The sequence below is a fragment of the Drosophila serrata genome, unplaced genomic scaffold (assembly GCF_035046125.1).
Source record: "Drosophila serrata isolate PLE 108 unplaced genomic scaffold, ASM3504612v1 contig_245, whole genome shotgun sequence".
Lineage (NCBI taxonomy): Eukaryota > Metazoa > Arthropoda > Insecta > Diptera > Drosophilidae > Drosophila > Drosophila serrata.
This window is the reverse complement of record NW_028257143.1, coordinates 2731387-2751283: the sequence shown is the minus strand read 5'-3', so window position 1 is coordinate 2751283 and position 19897 is coordinate 2731387. Positions and strand designations below refer to the sequence as shown.

The 19897-nt window shown below is 42.7% G+C and overlaps 2 protein-coding genes across 4 annotated transcripts in view; one reads left to right on the top strand and one right to left on the bottom strand.

The window, feature by feature from the left end:
- CenG1A (Centaurin gamma 1A) overlaps positions 1-5613 on the top strand; it is a 57534-nt gene extending 51921 nt beyond the window's left edge. For both annotated transcript variants that reach the window (XM_020955043.2, XM_020955044.2), the window contains exons 3-8: positions 1569-1710; positions 2007-2141; positions 2214-3518; positions 3641-3758; positions 3826-4189; positions 4249-5613. In XM_020955043.2, the coding sequence (XP_020810702.2) occupies positions 1569-1710; positions 2007-2141; positions 2214-3518; positions 3641-3758; positions 3826-4189; positions 4249-4575 (2391 nt within the window). In that variant the 3' untranslated portion in view covers positions 4576-5613. The remainder of the gene's footprint in view (positions 1-1568; positions 1711-2006; positions 2142-2213; positions 3519-3640; positions 3759-3825; positions 4190-4248) is intronic.
- Positions 5614-6659: 1046 nt separating this feature from the next.
- On the bottom strand, positions 6660-12563 carry Smg5 (Smg5 nonsense mediated mRNA decay factor). 2 transcript variants are annotated; one of them, XM_020954756.2, is made up of 6 exons: positions 12269-12563; positions 11679-11826; positions 9965-11613; positions 8532-9896; positions 7934-8092; positions 6660-7875 (listed from the first exon to the last, which is right to left on the bottom strand). In XM_020954756.2, exons 2-6 carry the CDS (start codon positions 11813-11815, stop codon positions 7634-7636), a joined length of 3552 nt encoding a protein of 1183 aa, XP_020810415.2. In that variant the 5' UTR covers positions 11816-11826; positions 12269-12563; the 3' UTR covers positions 6660-7633. The 2 variants fall into 2 exon arrangements, with proteins under 2 accessions (XP_020810415.2, XP_020810416.2); XM_020954757.2 differs by having other exon boundaries at positions 11917-12337.
- Positions 12564-19897: the final 7334 nt, after the last annotated feature.

Sequence of the window (19897 nt, the reverse complement as noted above, 5' to 3'; positions counted from 1 at the left end):
TTATCTGAAAAATCAGAAAAGAGTCTAGACTATTGAGCCTAATCAAGGATAAATCGATTGTTTGTATCTTGGTTGTTTACCTACCTATTTTTTTTAATATATAATATGAGAAAAAATAAAACCCCCTTGCCATTTGTGTGACCCGCATTGTTCTGAGCTTACTTCTTGTTTTTTTTTTCTCGTCATCAGCATATAAACATACATATGTGCAGTAAGCAGTCGCCGGAACAGGACCCCTCCTCCACACATCGTATATCACGGTTTATGCGATGCTCTCAATACATGAAATCATTTCGTAACCAAACTTTATACTAAGTATTCCGAAGAAATATAAGAATATGCTTGAAGTTTAACAACATTTCATTAAATGTCAATAACTTAGAGCTACTAAAATTATGAATATCTTAATAAACGTTTAAAATCTTAATTGGAGGCTTTGGTTACGTAAACCGTATTTCGAGATTCATAAGTTCCTCCGCATAAACTAAGCAGATCTCAGACACTCGAGCCCTTCGTCGCCATTTGGTGCAACTTTTTTTCGTTCCCCTTTTTCGCCTGTTCTTCGTTTTTGTTTCCTGTTTCCTCTGTTTTCTCTGCATACATTTTCACAACAAATCATAAAAAGTGGCTATGATGGCGACGCCAGCAGGGGATGCCGGGATGGCGGGATGGCGGGTAGCTGGGAGCTGGGAGCAGGAAGCGGGGAGCGGGGAGCAGACAACCACCCACCACAACACAATGCACACAGCAACACAGCGCCGCAGACGAGTGTCCTCGTTGCCAGGACATTCTGGCAGCCAGTTGTTTGTCGACTGGCGTCGCGTGCGGGCGGCTTTTTTTCGACGGAACACTGCTGGCGCTGTCACAGGATAACGCAGCCCCAACTCCATGAGCGAGTTGCATAAATAATTCAACGACCTCGCAGAGTTGTCCAGGTGAAGAGCCTTTTTAATGAATTATTAATTGATTCGATTGGAGAACAGTCAATCAATATAAGCTGGCGAACTCCACTTCCGTCGACTTCCGTCGCCTTCAATGGCAATCCTGCGCAGAAACAACACGGCCTGTTTACTTCTTCCCATATTAAAGTTCATTATCCTGCCGAACTGAGCGAGTGTGCTTGTGTGTGTGCTGTGTGTGAGGCATACAAAAATCATTAAAAAGTTTAACACACGCCGAGCCTGGCTAGCGGAGTATGAAAGGCTTCAAGTGCTTCAAGTAGCGACTTTCTCAAGTGTGTGTGTGCCGAGTCCTCCGCCAGCCCATACTCCAGAAATACTCCTCTCAGATGGAAGGCAAGGAGCTATGTCCATTGTTTTGAGCGCTTCCGCCAGACGCTGATGTATTTTTTGTTTACTTCTCGGTCCGCCGAAGTTAAATCCAAGTCCTAGTCCTTCCTCCCTCCCCGGAATCCCCCGTGAGGCGTCCAAAGTCAAGGACTCTGAGCGTCCCAAAACGGGCCGTTTTCGCAGGACTCTCTTTGTTTTTCTGTTTTTAGCTTTCAGCTTTCACAACCCCTTCTTCTTTGCAATTTTACTCACACTATGCCCCTGTTTTTATCCTTACAGTTCGCTGGCTGGGTGGATGCGGTAATCTTTGTATTCAGCCTCGAGAACGAGAGCAGCTTCAATACCGTCTACAACTACTACACGAAAATGGCGCATTTTCGGAATGGACAGGACATACCAATGATACTGGTGGGGACGCAAGGTAAGTGAATTGTAATTGAAGTAATTATTACTAAGTTATATTGGGGTTTGAATTCATTTTTGTATGGCAGGACTTCTTAAACAATTTCTTGGGAATTTAGTTTAAAAATACGAATCTTCAAAGAATAATCCATCAGGGAGGGGTATAACTGAAATCGCTCTTGAAGTAAAATCGTTAAAAATAACGTCCGAAAGATTTCATTACGATGAATTATTAACTTTATATGTTACTCATATTATTTCAAATTATAATAATTGTTATTGAACCTATTTAACCCCTTTTTTTGTTGTTTCCAGATGCCATTAGTGAGCGCAATCCACGGGTGATTGATGATACCCGAGCTAGGAAGCTGGCCAGCGATCTGAAGCGTTGCTCCTACTACGAGACCTGCGCCACATATGGCCTGAATGTGGAACGTGTCTTTCAGGACGGTGAGTTCACTCAAGAATCAATCAACGAGATCGCATAACTCAACTCGAATTATTTCCCTTACGTACCTTTAGCCTGCCAGAAGATCCTGTCGCAGCGCCTGCCTTTGCCACCCCAGATGCAGCCGCCGAGACCCACGACCCCGCAGGGCAGTCGCCTAGGATTGGCTCCCTACCAGGCGCCACCCACCAACGGACAGCGCAGCCAGCAGCAGCAGCTGCCCCTGCGGATGAGCACGGACTTCACCCAGGCAGAGCAAAAGCTCTGGTCCCTGCAATCCAGCGCAGCGCCGACGACGGCCACTACCAACGAGAACAACAACATCACCAAATACAATCCTGCAGCAGCCAGTTCCTTGCTCCAAGGTGACTGCTCGCAGGTGCAGTTGAGGGACCCACGCGACCTGGCGCCACCGCCGGGCAAGGAACTGCCCACGCCCACCTCGACCCCGACGACAAGCCGCAAGAGCCGACGGCGATCCAACCTGTTCATCCCGTCGTCCTCGAAGAAGGCCGACAAGGAGAAGGAGCCAAAGAGCAGCGAGCTGGGCAGTGGACGCTCCATACCCATCAAGCAGGGCTATCTCTACAAGCGATCGAGCAAGTCGCTGAACAAGGAGTGGAAGAAGAAGTATGTGACGCTCTGCGACGACGGCCGGCTCACCTACCATCCCTCACTGCACGACTACATGGACGATGTGCACGGCAAGGAAATCCCGCTGCAGTATGTCACAGTGAAGGTGCCCGGACAGAAGCCGCGAGGCTCCAAGAGCATAATCACCAACAGTGCGCTAACCAGTTCGCTAATGGCCAATGGCCAGAGGACTCAAAATGCGCTCAGCGACGGCATCGGTTGCCTGACTCTGGCCAAGGACAATCAGCGCAAGCTGAGCGAGAAACTGTCGCTGCTGGCCGCCGCCCCAGGGGCTGCTGGCGGTGGAGCCGAGCCCTTGAAGTCGAACAGCTCGCAGCAGACGAGCGGAGATGAGGGCATTGCCATGTCCAACTCCAATTCGCAGACCTTCATTGCCGGAGAAGCGACGGCCACGGCAACCAACAAATTGGAGGCTCAGACGCCGAACGTGAAGAAGCGACACCGTCGGATGAAGAGCAGCAGCGTGAAGGCGACTGAGGCGGACGACAATGATGGCTACGAGTTCTACATCGTCTCGCTGGACTCCAAGCAGTGGCACTTTGAGGCCGCCAACTCGGAGGAGCGCGACGAGTGGGTGGCAGCCGTCGAGCAGGAGATTTTCAAGAGCCTGCAGAGCATCGAGAGCACCAAGACCAAGCAGGCAACTAGCACGGACCTGGCCGCCATGCTGGCCATTCGCCAACGGGTTCCAGGAAATGGATATTGCGTCGACTGTGGAGCACAAAGTAAGTTTAGCCTTTATATTGAAAACATTATGAAACAGACAAAGTAAAGCATTACGTTAATATTAAATGAATACCTGGGATCCTTAAATATTTTACTTACCTATCACAAATTTTCTTTCCAGATCCGGAATGGGCTAGCTTAAATCTAGGAGTACTCATGTGCATCGAGTGCTCTGGCGTACATCGTAATCTCGGCTCACACATCTCAAAGGTCCGCTCCCTGGGCTTGGATGACTGGCCGTAAGTACAGCGAAGCGAAGAAATAATGCCATCTTGTTGCTAACTCTTTTTTTCACTGCAACTTCAGGTCTCCACATCTCAGCGTTATGCTGGCCATCGGCAACAGTCTGGCCAACTCCGTCTGGGAGGCAAATACGAGACAACGGGCTAAGCCCACAGCACAGAGCAGTCGTGAGGACAAGGAGCGTTGGATACGCAGCAAGTACGAGGCCAAGGAGTTCCTCTCCCCACTCAGCAGCGGACCCTCTGCGCATCCGGGTCAGCAGTTGATCGAGGCCGTAATTAGGGCCGACATTAAGTCGATTGTCTCTATTTTGGCCAATTGCCCCTCGGAGGTGACCAATGCAAATGTCAGTGCTCGGGATGTGCGCACTCCGCTGCTGCTGGCCTGTGCCATAGGCAATCTGGCCATAGCACAGCTACTCATCTGGGTAAGTCCTCTAGCCAAAAACCTTACAACGGTATACTGACTAAGGTTTCATTCTTGCAGAATGGTGCCAACATCAAGCACACGGATCACGAAGGACGTACCTGCCTGGCATACGCCCGAGCAGCCCAATCCTTGGCCACCGCCAAGTCAATTAAGGCTGCTGCAGCTGCGCAAGCGGGCACCACGATTCCCGCTCCGGCACCACCCGCCGCCAATGGTGGCATACCGGCTCCCCAGTACAACGTCGAGGACACGACTGCCTTGGTAGAGCTCCTGGAGGGATTGGGCTGCCCCGAAGCAGCACCGTTGACTGCGAGCGGAACCCTGCCCCGGAGACGGGACACGCTGGGTACGCCCTACGAGAAATCCGTGTCCGGTGTGATCTGAATATAAATAGTTCAATTTTAAATAAGAAAATCCCGAATTTCGGTATGGAAATTGTAAAATGATTTAGATTTTTTGTTATATGTACGTAATGCAATTAGTTTAAATTCGACCGCGGGAAATTTGTATAGCGTTTAATATGTATAGACTTTACAAATGTTGTGCAAATGTTTTTATTATTATTTGGCAAACGTTGAATGAGAAAATTCACAAGTTTTATTTATGTTTCTTTTTTAGTTTGTTTAGTTGCTAAGTAAAACAAAAAACAAAAGAAAAACCTGTACAGTCTTGTTGTAATCTCAAGTGTATAATTTATTATTTCGAATTACGTATTACTATATTATTATTGTTTTAATCCGTGTGCAGGTTTTTATGTCGTTTGCAAAACAACAAATTAGAAATATTATTTGTAATTATCGTTTAAATTCAGCAGATAACAAAGAAGACTTGACTCCAGAAAGTAAAAACATAATATATAAAATATACATACACCCACAATAGGCACAAGCTGATGGAAAATATACGTATAAACAAAATGGATCTAAGATTAAAGCCAAAAACAAACCTATTTACGATATATACACGAGCCCCCATATTATATATACATATAGTTGAAATTGCTTGATAATCGTTTAAATCTAATGAGCACGCCCTACAAGTAGCTTATGCTGAACCAAACTCAAAAAACAAACAAATTATTTGCTAACTAAAATACAGACAGGCAGAAAACCCAAAACATAAATTAGTTGAGCGGATAATAAACTATAATTAGAAATTTGCTTTCTGATGGTATTGCATCGGTGTAGACAGCAATTTAAATTGAAAGTATTTCAAACCTAATATACAACATAGTTTTAAAGCAATCTATAAATATTATTATATGTATACACCCCTCTATATTGTGTACGATTTAAGTACGAACTACAAACCACACAACGTGACAAACTCAATCTAATTGGAAGGAAAAGTATAGCACCCAAAATCACAAAAAAATCAACAAAAAAGAAAACCCTTCAAATAAAAATCTATTAAACATTTTAATTATGTTTTTTTAATGAATTGATGTAACTCGGAAAAAGTAATGACGCTTTAGTTATCTAACTAATAGAGCATCTACATATGTATACACTTGAAACTATTTGAAAATTCAATACAACATTGATGAGATCGATGTTGATAAACATATTTTCGAATTTACATTTTCTCTGCTCCTGAAAAAAAGGAATGCTGAGCCCATGATACAATTATAAATTAATTGTAATTGTAATTGTATCGTGGCTGAGCCCTCTGAATCACTGAACTAAGCTACAAACTTAAAATGTGAGAGCAAAGATATTTATTTTTATACCCTCGCAGGATATTATAATTTTAGGCAGAAGTTTGCATCGCAGTTAAGGAGTTATATCCGATCCGATCATACAATGTATACATATTCTAGATCACCATCAACAGCCGAATCGATCTAGCCAAGTTCGTCTGTCCGTCTATCCATCTGTCCGTCTGGCCGTCCGTTCGTCTGTTTCTGCGCAAACTTGTCCCACAATGAAACTTTGCTGCCAATCATCTATACACTCTCACTCGCATACTCCAGATCGGAAGACTATATTTCAGCCATGCAACGATTGGAGAAGCCATAAAAATATTGGATTCAAAGCTATCTTTTAATATTATAGATTTTCGTTTTTAGTTTTATTAAAATCGGAATACTATATAATATAACTGCTAGAGAAACGGTTGAATGTAGATCGGTAAGTATATAAATAATTTATATTGCATTAGTTCCTAGTGATCGAATCTGCAAGGGTATATAAACTTTTCTCCTTTCTTATTTTGTCTTGTTTTAACACTGATTTAAAGACAACAGTTTCAAAGAGAAGGTTCTAGTCAATATTCTATAGCTTCCTTTCTTATTTTGTCTTGTTTTAACACTGATTTAAAGACAACAGTTTCAAAGAGAAGGTTCTAGTCAATATTCTGAAACAAAACATTAAACAGTTTATATTTAAACTATTTCAATTGAATCAAGTTACTTTTCACTTAATCCTGGATTAAATCCTGATTAGTTTCTACAAGTGAAACAAGGAATATGTGGTTGGGCGTTTTATTTATTCAAACAAATTTAACAAGCTCACAATTTTGGGAAAAGTTAAAGTGATGCAGAAGTTTGTTTAAATATGTGCGGCATTTGTGTTATTTCTTAATGGGAGGAAATTGTATTGTTGGGGGTACGACGAACGAGATTATTTTTAGGTCTCCATTATAATGTAAGTATGTGTGTATTGTTTTTATTAAGATGATCACGCGGTCACCAAGTTCTGAGAGTGAAAAAATAAATTTTGCTCCGTCTGCGTAACCGAGAACGAAACATAAACACTGCAGAAAAGATGAAGAGTCACGGGAACCACTGAATTCAGCTCGATGCAGGAAAGGCGAACTCTCGGAAGCGTATCCAAGACTATCCATCCGCTATACCGCTTGCTTTCCTTTCTCATGGCTTCCTCACGAAGATATCTTGACCGTGAACCACTTAGGCACTCGCCTGCAATAAGGTTATCCCTGAAACATATATTATTTTTTTACGTTTTTTCCTTTTTTCATTTTTTGTTATATTTTAGTCGTTGCCATTTGTCCTTGTAACACTAGCTGGGGGTTGTCATCATTGTTGCCATCGAGTTGAAAGTGAACGATTTTGATTGATATTTTGTTTGGTTTGGTCCTAAACACAACAACAAGCAAATTCCGCGCAAAGCTGCTGCTGCTTGGGCTGGGCTGGGCGAATGGGATCGTGCTCACCCACTGATGGTATAAGTGTCAGTTTTGTTTAAGGGGAAACACGGCTGCACACACAACCGAGGCTGCAGCAGCGATTGCTGGTTTGGTTTTGCCGTCGCTCTTCGCCGGCTGTCGTTAACTTTGTGGAACTCCATGTCGATGTATGCTTGTACAGAGAGAACTCGCTCGCCTGCACCCGTTTTTTGCTTGAATTGCATCTGGTCTGTAGTCGCCTTTGCCGCTTTGCCGCCTTAGCGCCCGCTACCGTTGCCGCTGTACTCAGGCCACCTCATTTTTTGTTGGCCTTAAACTTGGCGTAGAAGCTATGGATTTGGGCATAGCGCACGGGTATCGAGTCGAGGATACCGGTGTAGCTGAAGTTCTGCTGCTGGCGGTTCTTCTCGTGCAGATTATCGCCCGACAAGTAGGTGACGACGCTCTTTTGCAGCTCGCTGACCTGCGGATCGGCATGGTTGGCCACCAGGTGATTGCAGAACTGGGCAATCTGTAGGAAAGCAGAAGCTTCACGATCTGCGGGAAGAACCATTAGTTGGCATTTTATAGTGCGATAAACGTTTATTAAACTCACCCATCTTGCGAGATATCTTCAACAGGGACAGCGGTTGGCTTTCGTTATCGCGCTGAGCTCGCAAGTGACGGTTGCCGTGCTTGAATTCCTGCTCCAGCCAACGGATGACATGGCGAACGTTCTCGCTGCGCTTCTTCAAGTCATCCAGCTCATTGAGCACTAAGTGCGAAAAATAAAATATTAGATTAGCTTAGCTGTTGGGCAAAGGTTGTGGCAATTAAACATGGTTTGGTTTTCCTGAGAGTTTTAGAAAAACATGTAGGGTCGCTACTGTCGATTGTGACCGTGTGTGGGATATACGGTTTTCAAAGCATTGGCAGTGAAATTAAAAGGAACAAGGATATTAATAATTCAGTAATTTATAAATTATGCTAACATTAATTAAAAACTTAAATAAAGCATGATGAAGGCAGAGGAAAATCTGGACAAGTTAATATTATTAAGGCTAGGAAAATGTTTTGCAAAACTCTAACAAAAAAAAAATATTGCAAACAAGTATTGACTGAAACTTTTATCTCAACTAAACAATGTGACTTTCCACTTCATCGACCTATTCTTTCAAACCAAACTCGATAGAACCATTTGTGGGTGCACTAACCTGCATTTGGAATGAGGACAATGCACTTCTTCGTCCTCACCAGCGACTTGACAATGCCATTGTACTCGGTCAGTGCCTTCGAGTCAACCACTACAAATGGGGACATCACTACGTGGGCGGGACTGTCGCGTAGCTCCTCCTCGAGCGTCTCCACCTCATTTTGCAGCCAGAGTTTGCCCATGAGCTCGCACTTCTTCGACATGGCCTCCGAACGCTCCTCGTCGGCCCCCGAACTGGATTGCACGTTCAGTTTCTCGATGACACTGTTGGTAGTGGTAGAAGCCGATGTGCCACCGGCCACCGAGGTACTTGTGGCACTCGCAATGACAGCAGCTGCCTTCTCGGCATTGCGGTTTCGTAAATAACCCTTGCGCGGCACCTTGCGGCACTCCTCCACGGTGTCCTTTTCCTCGTTACTGGTGTAGCTCTTGCGGACAATGCCGTTCTTGCGATCGGAGTAACGACGAGTGCGTCCCTCGTTCCTCTTGGTTCGGTTGGTTTTCGGAGCAGTGCGGCGCTCGCGGCGACGCGATCCGCCGCCCTTCATCTCCTCGCGCTGCTTCTTTTTCTGGGTCTCAGTGAAGCGGCGCGTTTTGACACAGAATCTGTAGTTGAACTTCTTCTGTTTGCAGATGAAGAATCCGAAATCGACCATTTTGAAAATACGGAGGATCGATTCCTCTTGGGCTGTGACACGCTCTCTTATGATTGTCTCCCAGTCTAGTGTGATTTGGGTGCTCTGGAAGATGTCGAAGTTCTTGAAGGCAAAATCCTCAGTGAGCGGGACATTGGCCCTCACATCGAATAGTTCGACGAGGGAATCGCGTACGTTGGTAGTGGTCAGCAGTTCGCGTTCAAAGTAAACCTTCCTGGTAAAGACGTCGATATTGCAGTAGTTCAGCAGCTTCATAATCTTGTGCACGAACTCCGGATTCGAGTGATAGCAACCGATGAGTATCTCCGGATTGATGCGGAGCCAGTCGAAGAGCATTTTTAGAGCTCTGATCGTCGGCTCATTGTGCAGACAGTCGATGATGATGTTTGGATTGATTTTTGTGTACTTGTTGCGATAAACCAACTTTTTCGGCGGCTCCGAATAGCTAATGGGGGCAGCTGGTGCTGCAGTTTGTGATCCTTGTCCCTCTTCTGACTTCTTGGTCTGGGACTCTTCGGCGCTCTTAAAGTTCAGCTGCAGCACTTCAAAGCTACGCAATAATTCTTCGGAGTCCACTTCCTGAGAGTTGGGACGACGCTCCTCCACATCATCGGGGTACACGAGCTTTTCTTCCTCAATGACCACATCTTCGTTATCCGAATACACTCCGCCACCACCGCCAGACTTGCGCTCCTTCTTGTTATAAGAAGCTGAAATGGAAAAATGTATAATGAATTCAGTCATATAAATGTTGTAACCGCCTCTTGGCAAGACTTACCTGATTCGTAGGGCTCCTCTCCGCACGGAGGATCTCCTGGATCGGCTGCATCGATGTCACTGAAATCGGTGTCGAAATTCGAGCTCAGATCTGTGTAATCCTCCTCATCGCTGTAGAAGTCCGTGTCCAACTCACTTTCGCTGTCGTAGCACGAGCTGTCGTCGGACTGAGCGATCTTACGACGTCGCCGACGAAGGCGCATTCCACGGCGCTTGCTTTTGCACGAGAGCGGGGTCTTCAGGTCGGACTCCTTCGCTTCGTCGCTGGAGCGCGTGGAAACTGCCTCGCCGACCTTGTCGCCGTCGGCTGCCTCCTGGGTCTTTGCCTCTTCCCCAGAGTGCTGGCTTTCCCGCGAGTCGGAGCTAAAATCCTTCAGTGAGTGAGGTCGGGGAGGCACAAGCTTTTTGTCCTTGCGTTCGCACTCGCCGACGGCGGCTAGCCAGTTCTTGTACTCGTTACGAGACTTGCGCACTACCGTATCGAACTCCTGGAAGCGCTGTTCGTACACAGCTTGGAAGCGCTCGTTGTCGGCGGCGCGAGCCAGGATCGTCTGTTCGATGCTGACGATGCAGGCGTCCATTAGGTCGGAGCAGGCAGCCACCAAAAAGGCATGCAGCGAGAACACTTTCGGCGAGTTGATCATTTTGAGCTTGGAAAGGCAGAAGAACAGAATAGAAACTATCTTGAAGATGCTTGGCTCAGTGACGTGTAGATGCTGGGAGCAGAGGATCTTGCGGAGGTCAATGAGGACGCAGTGGCAAAGGGCGGTGAAGTCCGGCACTTCCTTGTCGAAGAAGAAGATGTCCACAATGAGATAGAAGCGCGCGAAGAAGTCCTCGATACTGAATTCAAGCTTCTCCGGATCTATCTTCTCTAGATATTCGGTGTGTTTGGCAAACAACTTGTTCAGGTTATTTTCGCTCAATTCGAAAGGTTTGATGCACACAAGAGAGTAGAGATAGTGGTAGGTAGAGTCTAGGTCATAATTCTGCCCATAGTACAGTGTTCCCAGTTGGTTCTGGGCCATTCCGATGGCCGGGTTAAGCTTGAATGCCTCTAAATAGTACTTTGCCACCTGCTCCTTGCTGATGCTCAGCTTGCTCTCGATGCGAAAGTCGAGGAAGTAGCGATGTAGATCCCCAAGGCTGAGTAGCGATGAGTGAATGGTATCCAGGGCAAAGGACACCGCCTCCAGGCTCTTGTCCACCGCCTGAGTGCCAGCATGTGAGACTTCATTGGAGTCGCCGATCATGTCACTTATGTAGCCGTCACTGATGATGGAGAAATCAATGAGGTATTTGAGGTCCAGGTCATAGATCTCCTCCATGCGGGAGGACAGACGCTTGTAGTTGAAAATGCCCGCGCAAAGGAATCGCTCCAACTTTTGCATGTTCTCCTGGGCGGTAGCCGCGTCCAGTCCCTGCTTGTGCCAGCTCTTCTTCACAAAGGCAATGAACTCGTAGTAACCGCGTCGCCACATTACCTCTCGCACCTTTTTGCCCACCGACTGGTAATCTTTGAAGATGATCTGCTTGCACAGCTGCACCAGAAGCGAGCGCTTTTCCTCGATCTCATGCTGAAACAGCTGGCCCACGGTCTGGACATTCTTCTTGGCGTCGTCCAGCTGCTTGGAGGCCGTGTAGAGGGATCTATCGGAACAATCGCAGGGGTTAGCCATTAGCGTTAGTTATTATGTACCGGGGCAGCATCTTACCTATACAGATCCTTCACCTCCTGGCTGAGGGTGCAAGTGCCGTTGCCGTTGTCTAGGCCTCGACAGCGATTCGTTCCCCCGTCCATGGCGCACTCGCTCGAAGCATTGGACCCGCCCGAGCTGAGTGTCGCCTCCATTTCTTTAGATGCTGCGAAAGAAGATTGATAAATATTAAAATAAATACTGCGAATTTCACAAAGGTAGCTTCTATCTGCCCCGCTGGAAGTAAAATTTTTACCCGTTAGATACACCGGGAATGCTCCAGCTGTTTCTCGAAATTCTGTAACTTTTTGCTGACGAATTGTTTTTCAAAATAAATTTCTTTACTCGATTTTACGGCTTTGTTTTTGTTTTTACCAACTGGTGACGCACACGACCACATGAGCAGAATGTTGTTTGACTGTATATGTATTGTATGTGTGGCGTAGTTTCGTTTTATTGAATAATCAATTAAACGCACACTTTGCTAGCTCTCTGCTCTGGTATTTTCGATATTGTGATTGCGAAATAACCGAAGCAATGCGATGCAATGCACTGCCATCTGCTCAGGTAGTCGGGCGGGGGCTGTTTACCTGCATGATTTGCATTACCTTTTATCGGATTTGTGGCTGCTATGCTTGTATGCTTCTGCCAATTTCACGTTTTCCTCTTTCTTTGTTGAACAACAAAATGGCGCATACACGTTCAGACTGCGCAGGCCGAGCTGCCAGGGAAATGATGTATGACGGAATGCCGCTAAGAATACTGTTTATGAGCAAGGAAATCAGGTATTTGTCGTGTATGGTGCTTAAATAGTGTCCAGGTATGTCGGCACTTGGAACTGACAGCTGACAATGCAGCTAAAAATGGTATACTTGACTAAAGACTACTTTTTTTTCATCATTTGACTGAACGTGTTCTTGACAGCAAGTTAGTAACAGTGTTGGTAAACACCAGAACTAGTTCAGTTATCGGAGCTACCGATGTATCGATTATATCTGTGTGCTTTAGGCGGGATTTTAAAATGGGAATAATTATAACGTGAATATGGCCTTTTTACACAGCCACCGACTTTTTCACTATTGCGGCCTTCCATACGGCTCGTTCCCGGCATTAACTGTTTCAAAAGTGTGGATTCTAAGCGGTCAATTATGTATACGGAAAATCCGCTGAAGAAATGCAGGAAATATAAAAGCCAGACGCATTCTTTAAGCCAAATGCAAGTTTGATGTTTACTAGTTTTGTCATTTTTCGTTATGACGGCGGAACATTCCATCTGATTCTGTTCTAGAATGAACTTTTTCTATACGGAGTGGTCACCAGCTTTAACTGTTTCAAAAGTGTGGTTTCAGTCGGTTTAGGAAATCGCGACACCTAAGATACCAGAATTACAAGAAACACAAAAGCATATGGGTTATGCCTAGTGTCGTGAACTGAGTATGAATTCAAATGCAAGTTTGATTTTTGCTTTTTATCTATCTACTACTTTTCTCTTCATACAGACTGCCTTCCTAATAGAAATCGACGAATTATATCCCGAGACTCTAATCAAGGAATAATTTTTGCGAACATTCTCCTCGGCGCCTACCGGGGGCAAATCAACTTTGGTATTTGACGGAAAATATCCTAGTCATATCCGAAAATCTTTATTTGCTGCATTACTATTACTATTTTAGTTCGGCGTTCAATTTTAGATATATGTAAATAAGTATTTGTCGCCTTTTCAGGCTTTATCATTTCATGTCCCAAAATATTTGGTGTTCGGCCCCGCAGTCTGATCCCCGGAACAAAAAAAGCGAACCAAATGACGCCTCTCTCGATAAGAGAGTCGTCCTCGGAATTAATCGTAGTTGTCTTTTAATAATAGTTATTTTTGTCGTCATTGTTTTCCGTTTCTTAGACCACATTTTCAAGAATGTCCATTCTGGTATTCTCATTGTCATATGTAGTGAAAAATTTGTCATTTAATTATACCAAAGAGGAATTTGTACGTATTTAAAGGGTCTTTTAATAGTTCAGTTCAATGTTTTTCAAATAAATTAAGCTTGATACATTTCCTAACTGCGGAGCTGAGTTCTTGAATGATTATGTCCGCAATTTGCGAATACCTACCCAGCGTCCTCCTCGCGATCTTTATGACGGCGGAATATTCCATTTGATTCTATAATATATAATTATAACAAAATTATATATGTAACTATAATTTGCCACTGTAACATAGCTGTAGCTAAGGATAGAGAGTGGTCACCCGCTGTTTCAAAAGTGTCAATTATGTATATCGATTTTGGGCGATGGCGGATAATCTGGACCCCAAGAGAATGGCAAGTGAAGGAAACACAAAAGCCCGTCGCGCTCCGGAAGAAACATGGATCTTATGTCTAAAGTCTAGAGTCGCGACTGAAGCCAAATGCAAGTTTGATTCTTACTAGTCTTTGTTCGCTATGAGGGCGGAACAGTCCATCTGATTCTGTTCTAGAATGATCTTCATCTAGAACTTTAGTTTATCACTGTAATATAGCTGCAGCTTAATGTATGTTCTGTTCTAGAATGATCTTCATCTAGAACTTTAGTTTATCACTGTAATATAGCTGCAGCTTAATGTACGGAGTGGTCACCAGCCTTAACTGTTTCAAAATTGTTGTTATCGGAAAATTCAATTATGCATGCCCAAAATCCGCTGGACTCCTAAATATAGCGGAGATGCAGAACGCATAAAAGTCCAACGTATTCTTTAAGCCTAATGCAAGTTTGATTTTTACTAGTTTTTGTTTTTGTTCGTTATGAGGGCAGAACATTCCATTCTCTAATTTATCACTGTAATATAGCTGCAGCTAGGGATACGGAGTGGTCACCGGCCTTAACTGTTTCAAAAGTGCTGTTTCCGCTGGACCCAAAAGCCCGGAGCGTTCCAGGAGAAGCTTGTTTGTTAACATGCTCCGCGGCACCTTCCAGAGAGTCGATATTATTGCAAAAGGATGATTGGTTTTTGCCGGAACAAATCCTAGTCATATCAAAAAAGCTGTATTTGCTGCACGAAATGTGTCAAAAATCTTACCAGGAAATATATATGTCGGATATTAAATTATATAGATGTGCGGAAACTAATCTCGCCGTAATTTTATTTTATTGTTGAGGGCGGAATATTCCATTTGATTCTGTTCTAGAATACACTCCCTCTAGAACATTGATTTACCACTGCAACATAGCTGCAGCTAGGAATACTGAGTGGTCACCAGTCTTAACTGTTTCAAAAGTGTTGCTTCAAAAGTGTGAATTATCAATTCTTAAATAGATTTTGGGCGATCGCAACCAAAATAATCCTCTGGAGACCAAAAAAATTAAAATTAATGAAACACAATAGCCCGACGAGTTCCTCCACAAAATTGCATCTTATGCCTTGAGGGTAGAGTTGCGACTGAAGCCAAATGCAAGTTTTTTTTGTTAAAAAATTTATAACCTTTTCAGTTTTCAACTGATTTTCATCAAATTTTAGGTATAGGCATTTTATATAAGTCTTAAATTTTGTGTCAAATTTCATAAAAATCGGACTATTATATCATATAGGTGCCATACAAACGATCGTTTGATGTAGAGGAAAAAGGCAAATCTTTGAATGTAAAACTGAAAATATAATATGTATAGGTGAATACAATGAAAGCAGGTATTACTTCATTGTTTTTTAACACAAATATATATCATTTATATTGTATGGTTTTTTATTCATAGAAGTTCTATCTGCAAGGGTATATAAACTTCGGCGTGCCGAAGTTAGCTTCCTTTCTTGTTTGTTACTATATTTAGTTTTTGTTCATTAGTATTGCGGGATATTCCATTTAATTCTGTTCTAGAATGAATTCTATCCAGAACTATAATTTATCACTGTAATATATGATAGCTGCAGCTGCATGCAGACATACGCCAGGGTCTATTTAGTATCAAGTTTTTCCCTGGTCCCCGGCATTAACTGTTTCAAAAGTGTTGTTTCTTAAGCTGTCACTTATGTATATTAATCGATTTTGTGCAATTCAAGCGACCAAAATAATCCGCTGGAGACCAACAAAAGAAAAATTAAGGAAACACAAGAGCCCGACGCATTAATCCACAAAATTTCATCTGAAGCCAAATGCAAGTTTTTTTGTTTCTAGATTTAGTTTTTGTTCGTTATGAGGGCAGAACATTCCATCTGATTCTGTTCTAGAATGAACTCTATCCAGGACTATAATTTATCACTGTAATATAGCTGCAGCTGCATGCAGACATACGCCAGGGTGTATTTAGTATCAAGTTTTTCCCTGCCTTAACTTTTTCTAAAGTATTACTCCAATATTTTGTTTATTCCGGCGTAAAGTGGAAATATTTATAAGAAATACGCCTGATGAAGTGGGAAATTTTAACAAGTTTTGTTTTATAATTAACTTCCTCTAGAATATACGGAGTGGTCCCCGGCATTAACTGTTTCAAAAGTGTTGTTTCTATCGGTTTTGGAAATCGCGATCCAGAAAATCCGATAGACCCCGAACATACCAGAATTACTAGAAAAACAAAAGCCATTTTTATTGTTTATTAAAACAATTAATGCGTCGTCTATATTACTAAAATTACGAAAACTTGGATCACGTTTTCGTAATTTTAGTAAGGATGCCTATTTTTTGTGTGTGAAAAAAATATCAAAAAATTGTAGCATGTATAGCTTACAGTTATGATAATTTAGTTCAAAGGCATTTTTTTTTTTTGTCATTTTGAAATGCCTAAAAGATCAAGATCTCAACTTTCTAGAAATAGTACCCAGGCCAGGGCATCAAAAATACGTCGAAATGAAGAATCTTCATCAGAAACTGAAAATCGTCTTTCAATTCATAGACAATATGTGGCACAATCGCGTGCTAGAGAGTCGAGTACCGAGCGTTCGCAACGGCTCGCTGAACAAAATATGAGAACCGCTCAAATACGAGCGCGAGAATCCAGTTTGCAGCGTTCTCAACGGCTCGCTGAACAAAATGTGAGGACTTCTCGAGTCCGCGCGCGAGAGTCCAGTCTTGAGCGTTTACAGCGTCTAGCTCAACAAAATTTGATAACCTCTCAGGTACGCGCGCGAGAGTCCAGTCTTGAACAAAATCTAAGAACCTCTCATGTGCATGCGCGAGAGTCAAGTAATCAGCGTTTGCAGCGGCTTGAAGAGCAAAATATCAGAAATATTCAATCTCGCACTAGGGAATCAAGCTCTGAGCGTTTCCAACGCCTTCAAGATCAGAGAGAACGACAACAGACGTCAAGAGCGATAAGTCGCAATCAAGTTTTAGCCCACAGTAAAAGATCGGCTTTTAGATACGATCCACAGATTGATTATGCTCAACAGTCTTCAATACAAATCGGCGACATGAATAAGATCTGCCCTAAGTGTTCAGCCAAAAAATGGGTCGATGAAACTAATGGCATGTGCTGTGCTTCTGGAAAAGTTAGTCTCCCCAGTATTCAGGAACCACCACAGCCAATAAAAAATGTTTTGACAAATAATCATTCGCTATCTAGACATTTCATAACCAACATCCGTAAGTACAACAGCCTATTTCAAATGACTTCGTTTGGCGCAAAAGAAATAAGAGAGGGTAATTTTATGCCAACTTTTAAAATAGAGGGACAGGTATATCATCTTATTGGTAGCCTTTTACCACCACCAGGCCAAAATCCACAATACTTGCAGGTATATTTCATTTCAGATGCAGATCAGCTATCATTGAGGTCAAACATAGCTCCAACGCTGAAAATAGATTTAATTAACGAACTACAGACCGCACTGAATAGCCACAATGTATATATACGAAGCTTTAAACAAAACATAGAACGCAATTCTTCGGATAATTTAAAATTAATTATTGATTCCGACCGCCCACCACAGACAGCACACCCGGGTAGATACAATGCTCCAGCTGTAAACGAGGTAGCCGTTCTCTTGGTTGACGAAGACAAAGGCCCCAGAGATATAGTGCTCCACGGAAGAGACGGCCAACTTAAAAGGGTCTCTGAGTTACACCGATCGTATGATCCACTACAGTATCCCTTAATGTTCGTGAAAGGAGAAGACGGTTATTATTTAACCATTCCGCAGGAAGGTACAGCGCGTAACAAAACTGACGTGCATGCAATTTTATGCATTTAGGTTGATGGTTAGAGCTAACTGTTTTAATGCATTACATTATTACAGGGACTTATTTAGTCAATATATTGTCGATATGATGGCAAAAATGATATCGGAACGATTGAATTACATATGTCGTAACCAACAGAGACTAAGGGCTGAAGAATACATTCATCTCAGAGATGCTTTAAATCAAGACGGAAATGTTGACCCATCAAATATCGGTCAACGCGTAATCTTGCCATCTTCATTTACAGGTTCTCCGCGTTACCTGCATGAAAAAACCAAAGACGCGATGACTTATGTCCGAAATTACGGGAGACCAGACTTATTTGTCACATTTACGTGCAACCCCGAATGGCCTGAAATTAAAGCGGAACTACTACCTAAATGTAATGTTTAATGCCCGTGCGAAGCCGGGACGGGCCGCTAGTCTAATATAAAGTTAGTGAGACATTTTTGATCTGCAGTTTTCTATTAAAACGCCTAGTGTCGTGAGCTGCGACGTATGAAGCCAAATGCAAGTTTGTTTTTTGCTATTTATCTATATAATACTTTTCTCAGCATACAGAATGTCTTCCTAACCGTCATTCCAAAGAAATCGACGAATTATATCTAGAGATTCTGAGACTCTAATCGAGGAATAATTTTTTTCAACATGCTCCTCGGCGTCTACCGGGGAGCTGACATTATGGCATTTGACGGAAAATATCCTAGTCATATCCAAAAATCTTTATTTGCTGCATTACTATTACTATTTTAGTTCGGTGTTCAATTTTAGATATATGTAAATAAATATTTGTCGCCTTTTCAGGCTTTATCATTTCGTGTCCCGAAATCTGATTCCCGGAAAAAAAAAAAGAGGGTCCAAAAGACTTGATAGGAGAGTCGTCCTCTGATTTAACCGTCGTTGTCTTTTAATCATAGATCGCATTTTCAAGAATGTCCATTCTGGTATTCTAATTGTAGTGAAAAATTATTCATTTAATTATCCGGACTAAAATTAATTTCTTGACAGATGCCATATGACAGCCTCTAGAGACTGGGACTATAGCGATATCAGGGAAAATAACAAAGAGGGATTTTAATTTGTACAATTTATAAAATTATATCAAAAGTCAATGGCGGGTGGTTTGAATGCAAAACTACGTCTCATTAATGGCGCACACTTGTAAAGCAACAAATGAAAACCTTTATGTAAACTTGAAGTGGTGTTAAAAATTTTCCCAAAAGAAAAACATAGAGCAGGTTTTGAGGGAGAAATTGTACATATTTAAAGGGTCTTTTAATAGACAACTGTTTTAATAAACAATAAAAATCTTCCGTGTCAACTTGATGATTATGATTTTCAAAATAAGGCTAATATTAAAACATATTTTGAGGAATCATTACTATTGCCAAGATCATCGATATTATTAAACAAGATTTTAGATCGTTTCGGTCTAACATCAATGGCTGAAAAACTTAAAATATACTACAAAGAAATATTAGACCATATAAGTAAAATGAAGTGGATAGCATTCGATTCTTGTGTATCATGTAACACATAAGTACAAACTCTTTGTGATCGATATGCTTATTAAGACTGTTTCGAAAGTGTTGTTTCTAAAGTTCCAGTTATGTATATGGGTTTTGGGCGATCGCGACCCGTATATTGACAGAAAGGAAACGCAAAAGAACAGCGCGTTCCTGGACAAAATGGCATCTTATGTCTACTGTCGTTAGTTCCGACTGAAGCCAAATGCAAGTTTGATTCTTACTAGTCTTTGTTCGTTATGAGGGCGGAATATTCCATCTGATTCTGTTCTAGAATGAACATCCTCTAGATCTCTAATTTACCACTGTAATATAGCTGCACCTGAATGTACGAAGTGGTCCCCGGCATTAACTGTTTCAAAAGTGTTGTTTCCGCTGGACCCCAAACATAGCTGAAAAGAAGGAAACACAAAAGCCCGGCGCGTTCCTGGAGAAGCCTGTTTGTTAACATGCTCCGAGGCGCCTACCAGGAAGTCGATATTATCGCAATAGGAAGAATGGTTTTTGCCGGAAAAAATCCTGGACATATTAAGAAGGCTGTATTTGTTGCATGAAATGTTTTAAAATT